General features: G+C 44.2%; 1 protein-coding gene across 3 annotated transcripts in view; it reads left to right on the forward strand.

Moving 5' to 3' along the window:
- The window catches only part of HPSE2 (heparanase 2 (inactive)), a 626,127-nt gene extending 599,597 nt beyond the window's left edge, over positions 1-26,530 (forward strand). For all 3 annotated transcript variants that reach the window (XM_036829640.1, XM_036829641.1, XM_036829642.1), the window contains 3 exons: positions 162-307; positions 7,238-7,384; positions 26,362-26,530. In XM_036829640.1, coding sequence (XP_036685535.1) covers positions 162-307; positions 7,238-7,384; positions 26,362-26,530 — 462 coding nt within the window. The remainder of the gene's footprint in view (positions 1-161; positions 308-7,237; positions 7,385-26,361) is intronic.

Raw genomic sequence — 26,530 nt, forward strand, 5'->3', positions numbered from 1 at the left:
GCGCTTCATTGGGGTGACCATACTTACAGGGTTAGGGTCTCGCTGGTCCTGATTCACCATACTCCTGGTAAGAAGTGGATTCTGGCCTGCGTGTTTGTATGTTTACTCAGAACACCCGAAGTGTGTCTATCTCTGACTCTCTGCCTCTCTATTCTCCTCAGGACTACTGGCTCTCTCTCCTTTACAAGCGCTTGATTGGCCCCAAAGTCTTGGCTGTGCATGTGGCTGGGCTCCAGCGGAAGCCACGGCCAGGCCGAGTGATCCGGGACAAACTAAGGATTTATGCTCACTGCACAAACCACCACAAGTAAGTCTGCAGAGAGAGGGCACAGAAAGCCACCCCTGGGGAGCTTCAGGCCCCTTTGAGAATTTCATACATGGGACCCCTTCAAGACTTATTGAAAACCACTTCTGGATTCACTTTACCTGCTCTTTGCAGGTTTCAAATGATTTCTGATAAACAGCTTTTTCTCCAAGTAAACCCCCTTTCTCACACTTAGAGGATTTATTCATAAAATGTTCATAAAAATACATGCCATTTGTTCATTTACTTCTTCATCCAACAAATTTTTACTGAGCATTTTCTCTCAGCCAGTTGATGTAATGTCCAGGAGGCTTATTTGTATGCCTATGCCTGAACCAAGGCTAGAGATATAAAATCTGTTCCTAAGATACACCAGGCGAGCTTGAGGAAATAAGTCTACATCTCTAAGATGCATTTTCGAGAGCTATACCACTAGAAACCTAACCATATACCAGTGCATCCCAAGCTGAGAGTGCCCAAAAGTTGTCAGGCCAGCTTTAGAGCTATTTCAGTATTTGGAAAACCTTTTCAGCTATTTTAAAGGTTAAATAAAATCTAGGCTTCCTTTTTTTAGGGGGCCGGACTTTAAACAATCAGCACGGTAACAGGTATGATTATCCTCTTTTTCATCTGAAGCTCTGGTTGTCAGAGTTGTCTTTTAAAAAATAGGAAAAATAATTAGTAAATAAATAAAGTTTGGCAGACAAAATATTTTAAAACGTGAGGTTCATAAGGTAAAAACTTAAAACTGAGCCTAAAGCAAAACCCATCAGACCAAATATGACTTTCTTACATCACTTTCTATTTAAGGAACAGAGTAGGCAGCTCTGGAAGTAAGAACTTTTCTCTTCCTGCAGAGAAACCTTGTGTGGAGTGGGAGTGAGGGAGAAGGAAGCAAGTGCCTCCAGCCAGATCTTCATTCCTGTGAGCCTGTCAGGAGCTGATCACGGGTAGTGGAGGCACAAAGAGCTCCAGTGGTCAGGTTACAACAGACGCTCCTTCCCCTTCCTTGATGACAGAGGAGCCAAGCCAGTTAATTTATCATGATAAGATTTTTCAAAGAATCACTCTGAGCATAGCGGGGTCAGGGGCCAGTTGTCTTGTCTGTAGATACAAGTGCCTATTGTGGATGAGCGGAGGCTGGTTTGGGCAGAGGCCAGAGGCTTTCAACGTCCCTTTTGCTCAACAGGAAGCTCAATCCAATACCTGACAGAGAGTGACTGCTTTATGGCCTTGGCTGGAGTTATCTGATCACCACACAAGGAAACATTGTATTCCTTGTCTCCACCCTGGCCTTGAGGTAACCACCCAAAAGGTGGACCCCCAGCTTCAAGAGAGAAAAATTACTCTTGGCACCTTTTGTCTCTTTTGGGAAGCACATCAGTATGCGCCCTTTATACTACAGGTCTGAGGACACAGGGGAAAATGTCAGTAGCCAAGCCACGGGCTTAGCAGAATTTGAGGGTCTTCACAGAGGTCTCCTCACATTGTTTCATCCCAGTGTTCATCCTGACGTTCTTTGACATTCTTGTGGGAAGTTGTCACTAATATTCTGAATATACCATGCCCTCAGGGCCAGTGCCTCATGCATTTTTGTATTCTTGGTGTCCAGTAGAGTGACTGGCCTGAGGAAGGTCTCAGTGAATGTTTGATGAATGGGCGAGTGAATGAATGCAGGAATAGGGCATCACGACATCACTGGTGATTTACAGTTCTAGCTCTCTTTCCCTTTGCTGTTACCACACTGGCCAGAAGGAAGGGGTGTGGTGGAATGGTTAAGAATTCTGCCATTCACTAGCATCAAATCATTCATTGCATTCAATATTCTCTCTCCATCACCAGGTCTCCTCTGCTTTCTATGGGAAGTCACTCCAGAACCTCTCTGGGGAAACGGTGCCACTGTGCTTCTGTCAGTTCCATCCCTCTTTCTCCCTGTTACATAAAAGAAAGAAATGATTTTACTAATCTATTCCACAGATGACCTTAGTGGTTACTGGAGTGAAGGTCTTTTTGTTCCTATTAGAGAAGAAAGCCCACAGTGGATACGCTGAGCTGGCTGAGTTTGCAGATCTTCTCCATGTCAGTGGGTGTCCGGTGCCTTAGATAGGTGGGCACAAAGATAGAAGTGTCTCTGCTCCTTCTCTGTGGGAAGCCACGTGCCCTGTCTGTGCCCCCTCATCCTCCACAACAGTCACGAGGGAGCACTCCTGGTTCACTTAGTTTATTTGTGGCCTAAGAGGCCAAGGTCACAGAAATGTCCCAGAGTGGTCATATTAGCTTCATGCTGTCCAGTCTTGACCAATACTCTGAAAATATATATCCTTGGTCAGAACAGGGAACTGGGTGAAAAAGTATAAGTTTACCAGTAGAATAAACCAAAGAAGGGGTCTTTTAAAATAACTCCTGCACTCCAGTCTGTATTGAACACTTGCTACGTGCCAAGCATCTTGCCAGATATTCGCATTTGTATTATCGTATTAAATTCCAAAGGTTCTATGGTATCACACGTATAGGCAAGTAGCAACATTAATAATGTAAAGATTTTTACATTTGGAAAGAACCCTTAGAGATCTTTGGCCTGGTGTCCTATATAACACAGAAATGCCCTTTACAATCTCCCTGACAGTCATGAACCTCTACTTGAATACCGCACTCCCTCTCATGGCATCTCTTACACTGTGGGTCATTTCTGACCTAGTAGAGCATTGTCTTTTATGACTGATTTAGGATAAAGGGTTAGATACTCATACCAACACTAGCAGGTGCTTTTCTGCTTTCTGTTCTAGAGCCAACAAATTAGGACACTGGCAGCATAGCAGTTCTCACCCTAAGTCTTCTTATTCAGAGAACGAGTAAGTTTTGACTAGGAAACCTTCTTTTTCTAAACCATTCTGCTAACACAATGTATGTTTCTGGGAGGAGCTGAGGTCCTTAGCCAAGTTCAGAACCAACTGGAGCCTGGTGGATACTGAAGCAAAATTGAGCCTTTTGGGGTTCAAGTTCGTTTATTATTGGCAAAGCACAACTTGCTGTTTCTCAGAAGAAGTTTTTTTAAAGACTCATAAAAAGGTTCCTGAGGCTTCTTGGACATCAAATAGCTCTTACAAAACAATATTTTGATGAGTTAAGTGTAAATGAATCAGAAACATGTGGATTAAATTTCCCTTAAAATACACAGGGGCTTTGAAATTAGGGAAAAAGATGTTTGGCAAAACATAGCCTGACTTTTACCGAACCCAAGAACTTTGAATTAGATTTGGAGACAATGGACCAACACAGTTTCCAAACACATACACTTTCACTGGAAATGGCCACGGATTTCAAAGCATCACCCTCCCTTCCCTTTCCTAGTCTCCCAGCTTCACCAGAGACACTTCTAGAACAGGGAGTGTTTTTCATCTGTAAGTCAAGATGCCCCTTCCCATAGGACACCCTCGCCTCTTCTATCCAAGATACTCCAGTCCCCGTCCCCGCTCCTGACTCACTTCCTCCCCCTCCCACATGGCAACACAGGGATGGCAGGCAGCAAAAGGACAGCAGAAAGATGAACTCCGGATACATGCATTCTCTGCTGGTGACAAAGTCTCACCATGAGGGAGACATGGAACAAGACAGATGTTCTACCAGACAGAAGGGGCATTAACTACGAGAAGCAAAAGCCCCCTGGACTTGATGACATCAGAAGGTTGGCACTTGCCTCCAGTCCACACCTTCAGTAAGACCCCATTTCCTTAGGGAACAGATAGTCCTCCAAGATTATTTTTCTGTCGGCAGAGAATGTACATTCTTCAGGAATCTGGATTCTCAACATAGTACTTTCAGGTTGGTGCTCCATTCCCCAGCCAAGGATGTGTCTTCACAGCCAAAGGCCTCTGCTTAATGTCCTTGCCCATCAGCCAAGCAGGGAAAGGGATGGCCGAGGGGGTCTTCAATGCCAGTTTCTACCTGAGGAGGCTCCGTGAGCTCTGTGAGAGCCTCTGTAAGTTGGTGTCTGGGCTGGCTTTCAGTACTGGCTTGTCTCCCCCAGTGGAACTGTGTAAATGGAAATCAGACCACCACCAAGCAGCTTGAAAAGATAGCTTTCCCTGAAGCAATGGTGTGATTTCAGGTCTCCCTCCCACCCACCACTTCCCCACATCCCTCCCTTCTCCTCTCCGATCTCTAAGGGCTCATTCTGCCCCAGCTCTGCAGAGGAGAAACTCCTAAATGCAAACACGCAGCTCTGTCCGCCTCTGCTGCTAGCCTTTGAGAAGGTTGTTTGATGGGAGTTAGCAGAAGGCTTTACCACAGTCTGTGAAAATTGGTACTCACGCATGCCTGCTTTTGCTCACACGCTGAAGCCCGCAGTGCCTGTAGTTAATGATGTCTTCCTCAGTTTTGCACACAGCTAAGCTAAGCTTAAAGCCCACCTATGGAATATAGTTGGTGTTCTTTAATGTTGGTAAATGCTAACATCGGCTAGCAGCATCTTTCTTCAGATCTCTGATGACACAAGTCTGCGCAAATAAATTGGCATTCTCTTCTGACCTAACTCATTGGCTCCAAAAGCTAGTTCACATGCTTCAGGGGATTGAGAAGAAGGACCAGAGGAGGAGGGACCAAATAGAAGAGTCATTTAATAATTTATCAGAATATCAATTCAGGTATCCAAAAAACCTTGAATGCAATAATGTACCCTCCTACAGATGCAAGAAAACTCATCGGACACACAGCCAAAAGGGTATACTCTGGGAATTCTTCTCATAACCTTAATGGATTGCTCTAGGCAAGTGGTTCCCAAACCAAACTCATCTGCCAAATATCCTGGAAAGATTTTTTTTTAATATTGATTCCCAGACCCCAATCACAAATGGATTAAATAAAGGGATGAGACCTGGAAACTGTATTCTGTATTTTTTTTTAATCCAAGTGATCACAATGACTGGCCCTTGGTCACTCAACTCTTAATTAGCACATTTAGAGGCATAGATGAGTGACCCAGAGGCTGAGGTGTGCTGTTTCTGCAGAGAATGATATTTTCCTGTGAGCACAGTTGACTTAGAGTTGCTCTGAACTTCTCCTTTGAAAGCAGGACGGGGCCATTTTTTCTGTTTCCTCTCGTTAACCCATCCAGATGGGGCCCTAAGGGACCCCTTAGAAACAAAGTCTTTTTTCCTACAGGAGAGAAGGAAATCATTATAGTCTTGTTGATACATGCTAAAAGGCTCTTGCATGTAGGCATGTAGTTCTCTCAGGCTCCTGAACGTCCTGTGCTGGTTTAAAAGGATTCCAAAACAGTGAATAGTTATATAATCATGGGGTAGGTAAAGCAGCAAAAGTAGAAATCAAAAAGGTCAATAAATTTGACTGCCTAGAAGTTTTGAACTTTTATACATCAGAATACAATGCAAACAAACTGAATCAGTCAAAGAAAACTGGGAAAAATTTTGCAGTATACATGCAAACAAAGGATCACTATCTTAAGTAAATAGTTTTTATACATCAATAGAAAAATGGGCAAAGGGCATGAACAGTCAGTTTACAAAAGAAGAAATGAAATGGCAAAGAGGCAAATGAAAAAAAATACTGTGCCTCAGTGTGAATTTTTTAAAAATACAAATTAATACGACATTGAAATCCCATTATCACCTCTCAGGTTGAGAAAGATATTGTAAAAGGTTAATATCCAGTGTTCTTAGGGGTATGAGGATATGGGTGCTCTCATACATAGGTGATCAGAGCAAACTGACACAAGCTTTCTAGATAACATCAATGTTATCAAAATGTGTATATTAGTCAGGATAGACGAGGTTATGCTCTGATAACGAAGGACCTCCAAATCTCCATGGCTTTCAATAAGAAAATGTATTTCTCTTTCACTACTTGTCTGTCATGGCTCAGCTGTAGCTCTGCTCCACATCGTCCTCATCCCAGGATGCAGATCAATAGAGCAGCCTCTGTCAAGAACATTGTCAGTCTTCTGGCAGAGGGAAAAGAGACATGGCAAAATATGGGCTGCTTACTAAGCCTCTGCCCCAGAGGTTTTAACACGTCCACCCACCCTGCATTGACCAAAGCCAATCGTGTGATCACTCCAGTGTTCAACAGAGCAGGGACAAAAAAATCTTCCCACAGAGAGCGGCACCAACTGGGTATGAACCAGAAGATCTGGTGAGGAATCATACACTGCATTCCCTTTGACCTAGTGTTTCCAACTTCCAGCACTTTATCCATCAGAAATAATCATGAAGTGCAAAAAGTTTATATAAATGAAGTCCTGCATCACATAATTTATAATGGCAAAAAATTAAAAACAACATAAGTCCCCAAAGGAGGAGCCTAGTTAAATAAATTTCTATGATTGAAGAACTTAATATTCTTTTATAAGTGAAGAATATATAATAACAATAACATGGCAGCATGTTTAAGATGTTCACGAACTAAAAAAACTGGTGAACAATGTGATCCCAATTATGTAAAAACTGAGAAATATATATGTATGTGTCAAAGAACTCAGTAAATATTTGTTGAATTAATAAACTAAAAAATACTGGAAGGTTGTCTACCAAAATGGTATCATATCTTAAGACACTTGGATTATGGGGGATTTTTCTTTTTCTTCTTTGTGTTTCTCTATATTTTTCCTTTTTTTTTTTCCAATCAGCATATTTTACTTCCATATTCAGAAAAAGATATTTTGTTTTCTAAAATTATTGCAATACATTTAAACAAAAACAAAAGGGGTGTGCTGGGAAGTGGGTATCTTCTTTGCAGGACACCACAGTATCAAGGCCTTCCTGTCTTTGAAGGGCTAGGATGGCCAAGAACCATAAAATAAGTGCCCTTTCCTGGGGTAGTCCTGTTTCGTGCAGTCTATAAATGATCTAGAAGCATCTAACAGACCACTGTGTTTCCATCTTTCCCTCTCTCTCTCTCTCTCTCTCTGGATATCAGCCACAACTATGTTCGAGGGTCCATTACACTTTTTATCATCAACTTGCACCGATCAAGAAAGAAAATTAAACTGGCCGGGACTCTCAGGGACAAGCTTGTGCACCAGTACCTACTGCAGCCCTATGGACAGGAGGGCCTGAAGTCCAAGTAAGTGCCGAGCCGGAAATAGCTTAGGAGCGAGTGCAGCAGGAGCTGGGTGTGGAGGGAGCTGGAGTGCCGCTTTGCTGAGGGCACCAAGGCTGCTGCTAATTCACTCAAGGACTGCTTACTCCCTTTAGGACCCTGGTCAAGCCCCTCCCTGTCTCTAGGCTTAGAGTCCCCAACCATGAAGTCAAACGATGGACAAAATATATCTCAACAAGGGCACTCTTCGATTCTGGACCACAGGATTCTTCATTATGCAGGATGATCACAGTTTAAGCTATTTAGCATCCTTGGTCCCTACCCATTAAATGCTAATAGCCCCCCAGTCATGTGACAACCAAAAACAGTGGTAGTTAAGAACCACATCCATTCCAGCTGTAACATTCTGTAATGCTGTAACTCCCTGTTTGTCTCCATCTACAAACCTTGTGGGGCTTAAAGGAAGGAGCGCTGGACAAAGGATCAGAAGTTCAGAGATCAGGAGTCAGTTCTAATGAATTAAAAATTTGGATTTAATTAAAATATTTAATTTGGGGTTAATTTGGATTAATTTTTAATTTAATAAAAAATAAATGTAAATAAAACCCTGGAGAAATAAATAAAATAAAATCACTGTAAGAATAAAAAAAGAGTCAGTTCTGCCCCTAACTTTATAGCTTTGGGCACATCACCTCTCTGGAACTCAGTTTCCTTATCTGAATATTAGGAGAGAAATTATATTCTGGGGGCTCTGTAGTCTCTTCAAACTCTGTAAGTGTATGATTCTGTGATACTCTACCTCCCTCAGTCTCTTCTAGAGATTTTGGCAACACAGAAAGCAGCTCTCAGCCACCCCATCCTGGAGGAAGACCTCCCAGGAAGGGTATGGGATACTGTACAAACTGGGAGCGCTCCCATTCCATTTTTAATGTTTACCAAGTTTAACAAAGCTATAAACTTGGAGCAGGTGGCTTGTGTTCCCACAGCTGCCCACAACTATTTGCGCTATAATTGTTTGCTGTTTCACTGCAACCTTGGTGGCTTGCATTTGGTTTCCAACTGTATGCAATGGGAACAAAACACAATCTGGGAAGTCACATAGTGAGCCTCTTTAGCCCACGCTAGATCTGTATTCAGTCTTGTTTCACATACTGGCTCTTTTTTCTGGCTATAAGTACATTGCTCCCACTTTTCTTTCCCCTCAATCCTATCTATCCCAGCAGAACTCCCGTGAGCATTTTATCCCCTCTCTCCATTTCCCAGTAGTTCATGACTGGTGTGCTGAGTTCCTGGTCTTCATTCTAGGCAGGAGACTCGGTTCTGGTTCACTAAATAACCTGGGCAAATCCTTTAATCCTAACCCCTAGGCCTCAGTTTCCTCATCTGCAAAATTCAAGAGTTGCTATATATTTGGTAAGGTCCCTTCCGGCTCTAAAATTCTCATCCTGGTCTGATCTTCTGAGGCCCGTATGTTTAAGTCTCCCACTGCCATTCAGTAATGACTCACAAAGTCACGTCTGGCAAAGGGACTGACTCCTCAGCAGTGATTGTGACAGTTCAGGGTCCTCTAGAACCCAAGGTATTAGGAGCTGAGCCTGCCCAATGTCAGGAAGACCACGTGTGCCACGTGGAAGGAACCGACCAAATGCCTTAGTCTAACAGGCTGAGGTGTCAATCCCAGCTCTACCACTTGTTGGCTGTGTCCTGAGGCAAGTTACATCATCTCTATGAGCCTCAGTTTCTTCAACTGTAAAACTTCTCCTGTGAAGAGAAGTAAATGAAGTCATCTACGTAAAGTTCCTGACACATAGTAAACGCTCAGTAAATGCCCATTGCCTTCCTTTTCCCAACTCAGAACTCTAGCCGGTTGGGGACGAAGAGGGGAACAACTGCTCTAAGAATGTTCTTCAAAAGTGGCATCTTCTCAGACTTTTAAGATAATGTGTGGATAAGACATTTGTTAAGATTATGATAAGAAGACATAAGAACTGCATAAATGCAAAACCATGAAATGTGAGGAAATGATGGTCCAGGGTGGCACCATTTTATGAGCTTGTTTCTCCATCAACCAAGGGCACAGGCCTCTAACCCTATTTACCCAACTCTATGTCCCTGCCTTCAGGATCACAGCTCTGATGTTTGAACCTGGCCACACCTTGGCCCCTGTCCTGCTTATACGTGTTCTTTAGAGTGACTGAAGTGACTCTCACTGGCTTACCGATATGCTGCATTTCCAATTATGCTCTCATGCATCTAACCTTGTCACCATCTTGGTGAGGAGCTATGTTCTGGCTTTGTTGACAACGTCAGAGAAGGACAGGGAAAAAGAGAATTTCATTCCACAGGGGTCCTGAAGAGGAATTTGGTAACACCCACTGAAATCATATAGCAATGTGATGCAATTAGAAGAGGAGGGAGCTGGAACCCGGAAGCCTGGATATGAATCCAGCGGCTACCATTTACCTGTGTGACCTCAGCTCCCTTACCTGTCAAGTGGGGTTATTGTGAGAATCAAATTAGAGCATATGGGTGAAATGAAGCCTTCTACAAATGAAAATTTCACACATCCATGCATACACATACATATAGAAGTATAAATACAGACACACACATATGATTTTACATATATTGTATTAAAGAGAGTTTTGGATTAGAAGTCAACAGAACTGGATTCCAGCCCTATTCCTTCCAGTACTTCACTGTGGAACTCTGGGCCCTTCACTCATTTCTCCAAGCCTGTTCCTCTTCCTGTGAACTACTGCTGATTCCACACCTCTCTCATTCTAGAGAGAATGTGCTGAGCCATCTCTGACTGTAAGCTGCCGCACAGGGGCTGCCGTGCACGCGCTCAGTGGCACATCCCACTCTCCCGCTCAGTGACTGCTAGTAAGAGCAGGAGCCCTCCATGGTTCTGGGATGGGGGTCTCACAGGAAGAGTGTGGTTTTGGTGCAGCAGAATCTGCAGGAAAGGATGAAAGGAAGTGCTAGGAAGTGATTTCAGCCTTTGGTGTCTCCTTCTCTCTTTTATAAACCTCTGGGGCCAGATTCTGTGTTCTGTGCCTGCTAATTCCTTGCTGTAGCCTGAAGCCATGTCAGTTCAGAAGAGGATGGAAAGCTCTGGGAACCTGTAACTGCTTCTGTCTTTAGGAACCAGGAAGAGGCTATAAAGCAGATCAGTGTGCCATTCAAGCCACCAGTTGGTCCTTTTGGCCTGGGGTTTTAAGATTAGGGAGATACCGGCAAACTTTTTTGATGGGTAGAGAACATGGGGTAATTCTCCTTCTCTTAGAGTTGCCATCAGGGTTGGAAATAGTTCAGATCTCTGAAAGGGTAGCTGCATGTGAACTTGGGGCTCAGGGATGTTAGGTATTGTACAGGAAGCACCTTTGAGGCCACTCATCAGGCATAGTCCAGACATCTGGGTCCACAGTGAAGGTTCCTGTTTCTGATATCAGTGAGTGAACCAGTCATAAGACCCACCACTCAAGTCTCAACTCTTTATGTAAGAGATAGTTCTCACTCTGGGAACCAGACAGAAGGTGGGTGCCCTATACCCTATGGGACAGAAGAAGGGAAACTTTTAGAAAACTGCAGTGTGTACCAGAGAAGGGTATTCTGTGTCTGGAATATATATTCTTCAAAGATGGCTGAAGAAAATGGGGAGATTTAATTTAGACAAGAAAAATAAGGTAAGTTGTGAGGACTTTCTTCAGATATTCAAAGGGCTGCTAAGTGAAAGAAAACAGATTTGGCCCAGGATCCTCTAAAATGTCAGAAAACCGGAGACTACAATTTGAAAGAGAAAGATTCCACCACAAAACGAGCTCATTTTCCAAAGGCATGCCTGGCTTAACTGAGGACAGGACAGGCTTTCTCAGGAGGTAGACTATTAATCAAGGAATGAGTGGCCATGGCCACCTCAGAGGTGCTCTAAGATTCCTTACTCAGTGGGAGGTTGAGGTGAAAGATTACTGCTTCCCATCAAACTCTGAAATTCTATTATTCTCTTCCATTTCCCTCCCCCCACACCCACTTCACTTTTGGAGCCTATTGTCTCTATGGTCACCAGAAAAGTAGCTTCTTCAAGCCACCAAAAAGCCACACAAAGAAACTGGTGCTACAAGAGAAAGTGGTAGTTATACCAGGCTAGTTCTCTTCCAAAAAATCTCCAGCTGCAGGTCCCTCTCCTGTCATTTTCACTGCTTTCTCACCTTTCTGGGGGAAACACTAACCATTCACACCTAAGACAGTAATATTTCCCCTTCTAGGTAAGTCTAAGAGCACCTTTGGGGCAGCTCTACTGTCTACGAGAGAATCTGCCCAATGCCTCATGTGATCACAAATCAATGAACATTGTCGTTTAGGGAATCATCTCTACCCAAGACATAAATATCTCCAATGTCTTTCAGCAAACAGAGAAGAAACATAAAGTTGGGTCAAACAAGGCAATTTACATCAAAAAACAGGAAGACTCACTTTGTAGGGGAAAGTCAAACCAGAAGCAGGTGTCTCATCAGATCCCAGCATTCTTCCCTATGTGTCATATTCAATTCCGTTTGGAGGGGAAACGATCCAAAAATTGGAAAAGAAGGAAACAACTTTCATCACACTGGCTCTTCTATTCTGATGCACTGATGCATCCTGGGGTGGAATAATGCTTCGAGGAGGTCTGGTTCACTCCCCTGCCCTCAGACAGTCTGTGGCTAGGACATCTGGACCAGAAGATGCTCTATATCTAAAGACCTCTAGGGAAGGAGTGCTCACAGTTTCAATCCTGTCTGAACATTTAATTTTATAGGAACACTGGGGCCGACCGTGCCTGTGGCTGGGACTTTATATATAATAAACAGCACCATGAAGCATTTTAGAGTTGAAGAAACTGAATTTTAGGGCACTAAGTGACTCATTCAAGAGTCACACAACTATTAAGTGACAGAGCTAGAAAGTACCTAGCATCCAGTTCTCCTGACCCCGAGTCCACTGCACTTTCTTCAACACTGTGCTACCCTAAGAGTCCAGTAATGTAAAATTATAATGATATTGAAAAATATACATTATGTATAGCCAAGCTCTGTCATGATACTGTCTGAGTTCATTTCATCTTAGGCTTAAGAATACAATGTATTATGTATTCATGATACATTATGAATATATTTGAAAAGTATTAGGTGACCCACCAGTTTTCTCTTCTTTAGGCTAACTCATCCCTTTTCCATTAACTTTTCTTCACAAGTCCTAATTTCAGATCCTCTGTAAAAGTTCTTCTTTGAGCTGCTTCTAAGATTCCATTTCCCAATCACAGAATTTTAGGGAAAACCATTTTTTTTCTCAGCAAAATCAGGGAATTCCCTTCTGTTTCTTCTATGCTCTTCTCAAACAAAAGGATTATTAAATACCAGGAGTGCCTGTAAGTTGGTTTAACTTGAGGTCTCTAAAAATCAATCTCAGCATTTTATATTCTGACACCATGCACACAGACACTGCCAGATCCCCTAAACCTAATGGAGCCCACCCTCAGAGGGAAAGATGCTGTCATGGGAGGATTCCCAGGGAAACTGGAGAGTATGTATCTTCATCCATTCATCAACTTGATTGAGATCCTACTTTGTGCCAGACATAACTCTTCCTCTTCAGTACTCTAACTTTCAGTGGCAATTAATCTGGCTAAATTCTTAATGAATCGTGGTCCCATAATTAATAAGAACTCGGGAAACCCAAGTAGACAAATTAGGAAAAAAGTCTGAACATAAAGTTTAATGTGATGTTTCAGATCAGAATGTCTCTTGATTGTCCTAATGCCAGGCCACGTCATCACCTGACCTTCAAGAGCTATTTAATAGGCATGTTTGGAGGGGAAAGGGATTCTGAGTTCTCTGCCCTCAAAAAGTTCATCTCTATTATTAGAAGCAAAAAAACAAACAGGAAGCAGACTGTGGGTGGTGCCATGAGAGAGGTGCAGAATATTTCTGCTTTGGGGCTAATAGGTTTCATATTAAATGTTTAAATTTCATATCTGCATGAGCCTCTCCTTCAGCTGCCATGATTTTAGCTGAAAGAACTTCAAGCCTCCTATAAACCAAGAATCTTATTGCCTGTTCTGTGAAGAAATGAACATCTTTTTCTTCTTTCTCTATGTACTGCTTGTTTTTTCCATCTCTCTGGGATATAACTTTTGCTTTGATTTCAGCCTCATTAAATCCTATATCAAAGGAAAACATTGGCATCTAACTGCATGCCTTTAGAGAGGTGTCATTTGATGTTAGCCAAACAGATAGGTTCTGAAAATACTGAATAACTCCCAGGTGCTAAGACTTTAAAAATATCTTCATGTCCCTGTTGGAACAGACCACATTATGATACTTCATCTCCAGATTCAGAGCTTGGCTAGTATGAAAAGTCCTGAGGGCTGAACTGGCTACCACCTGACCCACCACAGATATTGGGAAGCATCACATTTATTTTGGGACATGGACAGATCTGGTAAAAGGAGCTTTAGGAAAAGCCTTAACCTTAAGAATTCTATACCAAGAATTCTCACTCAGAAACAAAACCTGAAGACCTGTCTTCTGGGACTGAAGGGGCCATTACTCCATATATCTCAGCAGATTCAAGACATCTAAGTGTTCAAGTTCTATACTGCTGATATTAGTTGGTACTTGGAGTTTTTGAACTCTGGTCGACCAGATGTACTCCCTGCAGGTTTCCATTATCCTCACTTGTCTGGGATCATTTAAATTAGTTTCTTCTTAAAATAAACCACTCTATAAAAGTTCTAAAGTTATTAAAAGATGACTTTATAGAGGAAAATTTTGGAAGTACTCTTAGAGATCAAGAAGTTTCTTCTATAACATCCCTGACAAAAAGCCCGTCAGCTTCTGTTTGATAAGACTCTTCATCTCATGAGTTGGCCCACTTCAGGACTAGACAGGTCTTATTGTAGGAAAGATCCTCCTTACTTGTGGCCAAAGGGTGTTTTCTTCCCATTTCTATCCTTGCTTTAGAAAAATTAAGCAGAGTAAATCTATACCGTCCTTGTAACAATTTTCCAATATGTGTTCCCTTAGAGTTCTAGTCTCCAAGCTAAACACTCTCACCTTCTTCAGCCATTCCTCAAATAGCAGGTTCTCTGATCACTCACTGTCTGTTCACCTTGGAATCCATTGAGTTATATAAACTTATCTCACATGATTAACTGTTCAATTTTCTTACCTCAGACAAGCTTAGTTGTGGAGGTCTGAGAAGGACTAGGAAATGTGAACATTTTGTTCTTACAATTTACCTCAGCAACACAACAGTAATATTTTAAAATCTTTTCCAACCTCATAATGAATAACAGTATTATTATGTTAAGTTGTATTCTTTAAGTATTAGTGAGGTTGAAATTTTTGCATCTATTAGCATTTTATTGCTTTTGTGAGTTTTCTACATCCCCTTTGTTTATTTTTCTATTGGGCTGTTATCCACTTTATTAATGATTTGTAAGTTTTTTCTAATATAAGGCAATTTCCCCTTTGCTACCTATCATATGTGTTGAAATATTTTCCTCAGCATTTTATTTGCTATTTTTCCAACTATTTCATTTTTAGGGTATTATCTTGACATACAGAAGTGTTCCCTTTTTATACAGTTAAATCTATCTTTTGCTTTGTGGTTCCTTCTTTCCATTTATATGGTTGTCTACTTATATTCCTGAAATCAGATAAATACATATCTTTATTTTCTCCTAGTTTCTTTTTTGTTTCATTTGTTACATTCATTTCTTTAATGCGTTTGGAATTTGCTTTGATGTTCTGTAAGAGGTAAGGAACATCAATAGTGCTTTTTAAGCTGAGAGTGTGTGAGGAAACCTGTTAACCTCTGCAGGGCTTCAGATGCCATTTTTAAAATGTCAGAAAAAAAGATGATGGAGACCTCTTTTTCCTGGAGGAAAAGGCCCTGCTGTTGCACATGTAACCACATCACCTGCAGGCCTTTTGAAAGGCCACTCAGAGCCCCTCAGAGGAACAGAGGAGCCGCAGAGGCTGGGAGCAAGGAGAGGCAAGAGAGATGCCTGGGATTGGGGAGATTTATGAAATGGTCGAAGGCGAACAGGAAGGTGGTACTTCTAACCAGCAAAGTTCAAGTTAGTGTTCCAGTTCAGAAAGTCTGAAATAGATGCTGTGAAAGTATAAATATAAATATATATGACTATATGTATTTATAAGAATTCTTATACTTAAGGCTCAGAGTCAGTCTGTAGAAAAAATAAGGAGAAGTAAAAGTGTAGAGAAATAAGCCTTCCAATTTTTACTCAATGTACGCTTACTCAACAAGACTTAGAGGAGTTTGGATTCTTTTCACTCTTGTGCTCATTTGAGGGTTTTGGGTGGCTCCTAAAGAGATAGTAGCTATAAGCAATGCATACAGCATTATCTAAGTAACTAATTATATACATACCTGGAAAATATAGTGAGGATACTGAATGATATATTTAACCCCCTTAGTGCCTTCTGCCTGAAGAGAGCTTGAACTGCTCTTTGTCTGTGTCTGTGACACAGCCCAAGACTTGAGAGGAATCTAAATGGCTTTAGCGACCTTGCCTTTCAAGAAAAGCACACTTTTTCTTCTCAGTGCTAAAGAAATACAGAGTTTTTTATCTGTGCAAATGCTCCATTGGATTTGGTTCTGAATTCCTGCTGTAAAGTGCCACACACACACTTCCCTGGTACATATTGAGGAGCTCATCCAACTCACCAGAGTACTCACTACAGGGAAAACATTAAATGCAGCAGTTCTGCAGAAATAGCACAAGTGCTCACTCTACACTATTCAACAAAAAATTTGCCTTTGAAAAGCTCACATCTTTTTTTTAGTTTAAAAAACGTGGCCTCTTACATGGTACTCCAAAAGAGTAAGGAAAGACCTGTTTATTCAAAATAAATTCAGAACGTAATGGTTAGAAAGCTATTTGGTTCCCCCCACCCCCGCCCCACCTACCAACATATTCCCACTCTTTCGTCATCAGCTCCTGGTGATCAACCATGGCTGCACTTTGAATTACCTGGGGATCTTTAAAAACCCCTGTGCCCAAGCTGCACCCCAGACCAATTACATCAAAGTCTCTGGGCTGGGACCCAGACACCAGTATTTTTTAAAGCTCCCCAGGTGATTCAAATATGTGGCCAAAGTTGAGAACTATTGTCCCTCTAGAAAATGCTGGAACAAGATTCCAGCTGATTTGCATCTTTGATTTCACCCAGATTCTATTCTTCATTCAGGCACTAAGCCATTTTGCCAAAGGTGCGAACATGCCAGGAGCCCCTGGGAGTTCTCTATGACTAAGTGGAAAGATGTGTACGGTTCCCAAAGGTTTTATTGTTTGTTTTGTTTTAACTCCATTAGTAATGTACAGATCTCTGTGCAGATTAGAGGACTATAAAATGCTTTTATATTTTACAGTGACCTGACATCTTAAACCAAGATGTTTAGGAATCCAGCATTCTCACTGTTATTTTCTGAGAGATTTCATTTGCTCTCAGCTCCAGAATACATTTTCTTCCAGATCACTCCCAGCAGCTGGAATCTCTCTGCATAGCTGTCCATCAATACTGTGGTGTCTCCACCCCAGCTCCACTCACTTGGGGACCCTCGTTGCAAGCAGAGATTTCCATTCTGTTCCAGATGACCCAGATGAAATCCTGGTAAATGAGCACTTTAGAGTAAAGCTAACACGTTTCTGGGCAGTTGATTCTAAACTGAGGGGCAGGGAAGCAGAATACATAGGCAGTTCTGGTGGGCAGAGAAGAAATGGTCCTTGTCTTCTCCTTTCTCCACATCCTCCAGAGGCTGTGGTTTAGGTGATGGACAAACATAAGCCTCAGGGAACTGAAAAGTCCTAATCCACCTCATCCCTATAGCAGGGCCAGGGCCTTGAATCAGTATTTCTTTGGCTGCCAAGCATCGGGAACCCACAACAGGATGTGGTTCATTCAGACAAGGGGTTGGAGCACCAAACTGTGGACCAGCTGCCAAACACCAGCAATCACTTGACAGCCTATCCTCCTCCCCACTCACCTTCTCTAGAACAACTCAGAGTCACCACACTCTTTGTACTCTGACATCTGTGGACCCTGGAGCAGAACCTGTGCCACCGGGACATCTTATTTTTCCCTTTTGAGGGTACACCAGTGCACCTGATGTTATAGGGAACACTGTCAAAATCTGATCAAACTGAGCTATTTATCCCTTTGGTTTAACATATTTGAATAGGTTGCCAGGAAACCGTGACCTTACAGTAATGGAGCTCATTTTGGACATGACTAATGGACTCTATTTCATACCCTCACATATGGAAAACCTGTCTGTACACACACACGCCTGCCCTTTTACCTGACTCTCTTGATCTCACCTGTAGACTGCCTGTAATAAAGAGAATGCTTCTGATCCTCTACTGCCCCTTCCAGCTCCACACAATTAGGACTGGGGAACCTGGTCCCTCCCCACACAGGATTCTTTAAGGCAAGACCGACCACAGAGGGTAAATGTAGGAGAATGCATGCGTAAGGAAGGGAGAGATGAATTCTAACCTGGGAATCTGGGAAATCCTCAGGGCTGAGGACCATTGAGCAGGAGCTGTAAGGATGAGCCATACATCTAGGAAATGCTGGAGGGAAGGCGATTCCAGGCAATGGAATGAGCTTACTAAAGGTTTAGAAGTACGAAAGTTCAAGGGCCATTTTGTTTGGGGCCATAGCATATCGTCTCATGTGACTGGAATAGAGGATGCTTTATGAGGTGAGGGGAGAGGCCATAAAAATACATTCGTGCCAGAATGCAGAAGGCCTTGAAATCCAGGCCATGAAGTTTGATTTTCTTTCTCTCTCTCCCCTTGTGTAATGTGTTAATTATAGTGCCTCTGACCACACATTTGCATATTTCTGTGTTTTCTGTCATAGTGGGTAAGGACTACATCTGTTATAATTGAATTTGTACAACACAAAGAACAGTAGGACTGTGAATAATGCCCCTTTCATACCATTTGTGGATGTCGGTGATCATGGCACCAAGTCTTTACAATGGGAGGGAACAGAGTTAACCACATGGTAAAGTCTCCATGATTTTAATAGCTGGTTCCTATTGTGGTTTGAGTGTGATATGCCTATGACATGGAGCTTTGAGATGGTCACAGAATCAAACTGTCTTCCCAAAGTGCCCCCAGATGACTGCCTCATCTGTTGGAAGTTAACAATATCAGTGTAAATGCAGGTTCCTTAGCTGGGCTCTCACCTTGTTTGCCAAGTGTGCTGTTATTTTAAACCACTAGAAGCAGGTGGTAGGATCCCATGATGGCATAAGCCATTATTACACAGACTTGGATAGAACACAGATCAAATCATGACCCCCAAACCTAACTGCAAACAGGAAAAGCTTACATCCCTAACAACTTGCCTAAAATTCCCCAGCTCTGCTTGCATAAAGGAGTCCTAGTTCAGTGATACAGAAGCTAGATTGAAACTCCTCATTATTTCAATATGCTCTCAAAGAACAGGACATAGGGAAAATGATCTTATCAGCCTCAAATTGTCTAAGTGGCCAGGAACTTCATATAAAATGCGGGCTTTTCAAGGGGTAAGGGGAAAAGGAAGCGTTCACCTCCATTTTTCACTTCGTCTCCTCTCTTTAACAACAGCAGAGTAAGGGATTGGAGTGTCCAACCAACCACATGAGAACCCCTGGAGAGGTTGACTGAGTGGAACCCGACAAGCATTAATTTGAACTATTATCATGCGCAAGAAGGCACTAAACCACGTGCCACTGAAAATTTAGAAATGAGAACAATTAGCCTAGCAGGAGAACAATCCCCTAACACATAGGAGAAAGCTTCAGGACACACTTGGGAGGAAGTAGTCCTCCCAATGACCCCTCAGGAGTAGGCGCTCCCCTGAGAGGGTCATGAGCATCCTACAGCTTTGGCTTCAGCTGGGCAAGTGGGGACGAGCCGGCTGCGGCCACCTCTGAGCAGCCCTCCTCAGCGGGTAGCGTCACTCACGGCCATTTCAAAGGAACCTCCTCTCTAAGCTACTCCAGATGCACAGCCTCTCCCGGAGCAGGGAAATGGAGCAAGGCCCCTCCGTCCTCAAACCCGGCCGGGCTCCCTCCCGGCTCTAACCTGCCCCTGAGCTGGAGAAGGGCAGGGCAGCTGCACACACCAGCTTCCTAACTCAGCGAGGGGGCCTCCAGGGGCAGCTGGGCCTCGGGGGCCTGTAAAGCGCACACAGGTGCGGCTGGCGGGAGGGCGGGGCACCGGGACCCACCAGGCAGGAGAGCCAGGCGCCGAGTCGCGCGGCGCCCCCCGCCCCCTGCACGCCAGCCGGGAAGCCGCACCCCCGGCAGGAATGGCAGCCCGGCCTCGCATGGTTCCTTAATATTAGCCACATTGCGGGGGCGCGGGGGTGCCGAGTGCACCGCAACGAAGTTTGTGTCGGGACTGGAGTGATCCTGCGGTTTGTTGCTCCAGGAGGCCAAGGGCCGCGCACGTCTCCGGGCCTCGCCGGGACCGGAGAGCAGGCTGGAGGGGCAGAGGCAGGAGCTCCGCTTCTGGGGGGCCGGCGCGCGCGCTCTCAGCACCGTTGTGAAGAGCAAGGGGGCCCTCTAGTGGCGCGCGGGGAAGCACGCTGGCACCAGAGTCGAAGCCAGGAGGTGGTGCGGGTTACTGAGCAGCAAAGGGAGCTGATACTCTCCCCGCCCCACGCTACTCAGATTATTATACCTTCTCCCTTCTCTCCTCCTTCCTCCCTCTCTTCTGTTCCCACTCCTGCTTTCCCTCCCTCCCTCCCTCCCTCCCTCGCATTTAACAATCCAGAAACCCAGACCAGAGCCAACTGTGACATGTCTAGGCCTGCACACGTCACGCTCAGATGTGGGCTCTAACTCAAGTCTGTCCTCCTACCGCGGTGTCTTTTCCTTCCAGACTGTAGTTCGTCCGCCCATGTATTTATATCCCATCCTTCTTTTACTGAGCACCTGCTATATATGGGTTAGTGGACAGGAGAGCGCAAGATGAGCAGGGCGGACACATGGTCTTCCTGACCAGGGGAGGGGCTGACAAGCAGTCAGCGATCCCAATGCTGTGACGAGTGCAGAGACAGGAGAAGTACTGGGTGACAGGGAGTGCTTTGCGGGCACCTGACCTGAAGGACAGGTAGGAGTTAGCAGGGCAAAGGAGGCTGGAAGCAGGGATGGAGTACGGAGAAGGTTCCAAGAAGAGTGACATGTACAAAAACAGAGAGATTGTGACTGGAGAAAGCGCAACACAGAACGCAAGGAGGTGGGAGGTGGTGGGGAGCTGCAATGGGCAGCAGCTACAGGGGCCTCTACGGGCTGCAGATGGAGGTAAATGGCCTCGCTCACGGGGTCCTGTAAGGACTTTGGAGAATGTTCTAAGATCAGCAGGAAGCTACTGAGCATTTAGACAGGTGAATGTCATGATCAGATTTCTATCTGCGCAGGATCACTCTGAATTTGGCATTAAACTCTGCTTCAGGCTAGCTATTAGGTTGTGGGCAGCCAACCTGAAAAATGTAGGAGCCAGAAAGAATCTTAGGGTTCATCTAGTCTGTCATACAGATGGGGAAACCCAAGCTCACAGAAGGCAAATCACTTTCTCAAAATGGCTGAGGTAGAACTAGTTATCTCTAAGTCCAATTCAAGGCCCTAAATATGCCAGCAGAAACCAGATACTAGCTCCCCAGGCTGTTCCTGATAATACGCGGGCTTCCCTTGCCTCTGCTCCCACAAAAGTCCAGCCAGGGCCGGGCCAGAGACCAGCAAAGCATCTTCAAGACTGGCAAAGAGCATGCTCACTAGACTTGCTTCCCTGAGACCTCAGAACAGCTGAAAGCTTGCTTCAGCATCCATGGCTAGCAAGACCCATAATAAGCCATGAAGACCAGAGATGGTAGACGGGTGGTGGGGGAAGGAGGGTGACCCAGCCAAGGGGGTCCCACAGAGACCTGGGAAGCAGAGGGCTTGACTCCAAATTGAGACGCTGAATCCCATTTCAAATAGCATGCAAAGAAAACAAGCTTAGGAACAAAGCAATTCAGACCTTGAAAAAACAGATGGTGATAAAAACTCAGTTGTCCTAATATTTGGATAATTTAAAAGCCCTCAGCAGCTAGGGAATTAAGAGAAATAGCTCAACATAGACTGGATCATTTAGCATTTGGTTTGTAAAGTCACAGGCCAGGAAGGAGGTCCCAGAATGTGATGAAAATATGATAAGAAAGGTTTTCAAAGAAAGAAACATGATCCTAGTGAGTGCCATCTGGAATTGGGGAACAACATGAAATAGTAGAAACAGGTATCAGGAGGCCTGAATCCAAGACAGAGCTTAGCCACCTATTAGCTATGTGACCTTGCCCAGGCCACCTAACCTCTCTGACCTCATCTCAATAGTGAAGTTACAAAAATAATAATAATAATACTTGCCTATGTACCTCACAGGGCTCTTTTAGCAGTCACAAGGGAGGCCAAATAGGACTATGGTGAGGGGCTGCAGGGCAAATCTCAGCTCTACCACTTACCAGCTATGTGACTTAGGTGACTCTTAGACCCCTCTAAACTTTGATGTCTTCATCTGTAGGGATGCTAACACCTGCCTCAGTTGGTAGTTGTGAGGACTAAATGTGATAGAATAAATCACAGCATCCTGCCTTTTGCATAGACAGTGCTCAGTAATCAGTGATTTTTATCATTAACATGCTATGTTTGCAAACTTACAAGTTGTTCAACGCATAGGAGTGGAAGATAATTGTAATATTTAGTGTGATATGACTTAACTGGGTAATAGGATAAATATTAAAATTAAAATGTAAGCAGGAAAAATAGAATGGAGGTGGTAAAGCACACTGTCCATCGTTACAGTGACGGAACTTTGTAGATAAGGATGTATGAGGACTTAAGTTCTCACAAAATTAACTCATGTTGGCTTAGCTAAGAGGTGGTCATATAGACCTTTTTTAAGGATGAAAAAACGCTATCAATGATCAATGGCCACGTGTCCAGTTGGGATAAGTATCTAGTGAGTGACTGTGAGAATCAGCGATAATTCAGGTCTTATCTAACATCTCCAGGGCCACTGAGAGCAAGAGTAATTGGTACATTAATGAAATCTGTAAAGACACTCAGCAAACCTCCAGGGAGCCTCTTTAGAGCTGGAGAAACTCAGTCCAGGAATACCAGAAATAATGTGAAAGCGCCTCAAAAGTCCATTCACTTGTTCAGAAAATATTCCATCCCAATTCTATGGCACTCGGTTAGGCACCGAGTATTTAGGGATGAAAGGCACTATACCTTTCCCCACCAAGCTCACAGCCCAGTGAGAGGCAGAGTGGGTAAGTCCCTACAATTCAGTGAGGTGGTTATATGTAAGCTTTGGGTACAAGAGAGTCCAGAGTTGGGGCTCCTAACCCAGGGGTCAAAGAAGGTTCCCCGGAGGGGGCAACACGAGAGCAGGCTCTGCAGGGACCCAGGGCGGTTAGTCCCGCAGAGGAGGAGGACTGGCTGTGCTCCAGGTGGAGGGAGCACCACACACAACAGCCCAAAGTGGAGCTACAAGTCATTTACTCTGGTCACGCTGGCGCAAAGGTGCCCTCAGGTTCCAAGCTTCCTTTGTAATGGCAACAAATGTCACAGCCCTCCCACACTGCAGTAATTGTCCCTTTAAAAACCTCTCGCTCGAAGAAAGCACATGATGCCCCCTTCCTCCCAAAAAATCTGTTAGGAATTTTATAACAGTTTTAAATGAACTTGTGTCTTATTAATCCCAAGTGTCTACAGGCATTAACATTTGAAAAATATTTACTTTTTTAAAAAATGAACTGGTGTATTTTATTCCCATCAGGATCTACTGACATTTTCATTTGAGAAAGATCTACCTCATTTATGGGCAAAATTTAACTGTTTTTCATTGGGAACGATCTGTTCATGATATACTGATGATGTCCTTACAATGACTGCCTACTCAGCCCAAGCCCACCCCCAGAGGTCTGTGATCCACAGGCAGCACTGGAGTAAGGGGCACTGGCAGCATCTGAGACGGGGAGGTGGCCGGGGCTTGGCTTCATCATCTGGATTAAGGTGGAAGGGATGGCGCTGTTGGAGAGTTTGAAGCAGGGACAGCAGCAGATGTCTCTGTCAGCAATGCGGCCAGCACAGCAGAGGCAGGCAAGGCCAGGGGCAAGGAGATAGGTCACAGGGCAAACTCTGAACTAAAATAATAGCAGCGAAGGGAGAGAAAGAAGCAGACCTGAAAAATATTTAAAGGTAGAATTGGTTGGATTTAGCGACTCCATACCTGGGACCTGGGGGAGAAGATCCAGATGACCGCAGCTTTCTGGCTTAGGTAATCTTATAGATGGTGGTACCAGCCCAAAGATAAAAAGGCAGAGAAAAGGACAGAGTTTGAGGAGAAGATCTTGACTTTGGACACATGGCTATGAAGTTCCTGTGGAACAGCCACGTGGAGATATATAAATTAGAAGAAGGATTCAGCCTTGAGATACAGGTTTGGGAAGCATCGACATGCAGATAGTAATTAAAGTCCTGGGTGTTGGTAACAGCACCCAGCTGGAGTATGTAGTGTGAGAAGCAAAGAGGTCCCGGGACCAAGCACCAGCAACCCCAGCATCTGAGAGGCAGGTATAAGGGAACAGTCCCCCAAAAAGGAAACAACATGCAGAAATGAAGGAGGAAAACGGAGGGAAAGAGAGACAGAGACAGAGACAGAGAGAGAGAGAGAACACTACCACAGGAGCCAAGGGAAGAGAGGGCTTTAGGAAAGGAGCCATGAAACTCGTCAGTGCCGCAGTACAAGGACCAAGAAGTTTACCTACCCAGAATGACAATGAAAAGAGTAACAACAAAAAACACCATCTCCCACTTACATGGCTCACTATGCTTTCCAAGCACTTTCACAGTTTTTATTTCATTTCGCTCGTACTACATCCTATATAGCCTATATTCTCACAGATGCAAAACTGAGGGAAGTGAGGTAAAGAGAGTTGCCAGAGCCGTCTAGGAAGTTAGTGGCCGGCTCCTGGAATTAGAGATCAGTCCACAATCTCGATCATGCTCCCTGGTTCCAACCACACCTGAGTCAGCTTTTTAACCAACCAATAAGGAAATCAGAATGGAGCCTGTTGCAGAATAACCACTCATTATTAGTATGGAAATGAAAAGGCTTACTTCTCACACTTTGTTTTGACTTCCTAGAACCCAGAGATGGCAATACTCTGGGATCATCTGAATCTAAGAGGGTGTTGCCTAACTCCTCAGGGGGAGGGCTTGCACCTAACTCCATATATAGGAGGGACCACTGAAGGTTTTCAAGTGATGGCAATTTGAGTATGCTTTGGAAAGATTAATTAGTATTATTGAACTAGTATTTGATAGTACATATGTCTGGTTGTTGGATATTCACACCACCTAGAACCAAATAATAAAAATACACTGTGAAGACCTGTCCTGGCTTTTTTTGCACCTGAACCCCCTCTCCTCACCCTGCCCTTCACTCCAATGAGTACGCTGTATTCACCAGAGAGGGTCGCAGAAGGTTCTTGCATGTTTGGTGAGGTCAACACTGACCTTTAGATCTCAATTCTCACACCTCCACATCTTCCAGAGGCAGGCCTGGCTCTCCACCTAGGAGCCCCCTGCTTGTTCATTCATTCCTCAGTCATACCAACAAGAGAGGGGGGCTGCCCCCTGGCCTGTCAGATCTGGACTGGCCCAAACTGATCCACGTCGGGCCGGGCCTGGAGCTGTCTCTCTGCCCAGCTCTCCCCTGGGAGCAGTGTACATTGCAGTTATCTCTGGGGGTTCATGGCTCTACTGAGCAAGGGGTCTAATGATCTCTCTCTAAACCTGTCATTCATAGCACAGAAGGAACACTAAACCAAGACCTCTATATCAATTTCTAACAGTTTATTCTCTTCACAGCTCAGATGATACCACTGCAATGTTATCACATTGGAGGCTGGGCAAGGCCCAGAAATAGTCATCACTGTAATGCTGATTTTCCAGAGTGACTTACAGCCTTATTTCCAGCTAGTGGCCTGGTTCTGGCCTTTTCTACTGACCCATAAAACTGAGCTTCAGTCTGGGTACTTGGCTGTCCGAGTCACTCCCCCGTCAGAAACAGCTGGGAGACTGTCTGGGTTCTGCACCGCAGGCCTAGGATGGGTGATGAGCCGTTCCCCTTTGCTCTCTAAGTCCTTCTCAGGGTTGAAAATGACTGATACACAGGAAGGATAAAAGCAAGCGAACTGAGATCACAAATGCCTGCTTTATCACCTACTTCTTTGTGTCTCTAAGATGTAAACATTTATTAAATATTAGATATGGAAACTCATGCTCAGATTAGAGAAAGGAAGGTTGTTACATAAGTCTCTGTCCTCCTCCAGAACTGCCCTAGACAAGTGACACAATGTCAGTTCTCTCATCTCTCAAATAAACTAATGAAAGATGCCAGTTAAATAGGAATTTCTGAAGTCACCTTAAGCCTATGCATTATTCCACACTTTAGGTAGAAGAAAATTCTTTAGGTAGAAGACTCAAACTGAACTGCTATTATGATTTAAAGAAAAAAAAATAGACATGAGACACTTTTCAGCTTCTGCCTCAGAGACATTTAACTTGTCAAAACAAATGATGTATCTCTGGAACTAGACTACCTGTGTTCAAATCCTGGCTCCCAGGACTACAAGCTGTATAGCCTTGGGCAGGTCATCTAAGCACTCTAGGTAGAATGGGACAGGACGGTTTCTTCCTCAGAGCATTGCTGGGATGTTCGAGTGTGTTATCAAAGCACCCAGCTGAGAGCCTGGGCAGAGTAAGTATCAGTCAGTGATAGCCAGCTGGGCACGGTCAGCAGACGGGGGCAATCTGAGGCTGCCCAGGCTTTGCTGCGATGGCTTCCTTTCAATGCATAATGAGTCCCATGCTGTTTTTCCTCACTGTAGGTCAGTGCAGCTGAACGGCCAGCCCTTAGTGATGGTGGACGATGGGACCCCTCCCAGAACTGAAGCCCCCCGCCCCCTGCGGGTCGGCCGGACATTGGTCATCCCTCCAGTCACCATGGGCTTTATGTGGTCAAGAATGTCAACCGCTTTGGCCTGCCGCTACCGATAA

Source organism: Balaenoptera musculus, chromosome 16 (assembly GCF_009873245.2).
Source record: "Balaenoptera musculus isolate JJ_BM4_2016_0621 chromosome 16, mBalMus1.pri.v3, whole genome shotgun sequence".
NCBI lineage: Eukaryota > Metazoa > Chordata > Mammalia > Artiodactyla > Balaenopteridae > Balaenoptera > Balaenoptera musculus.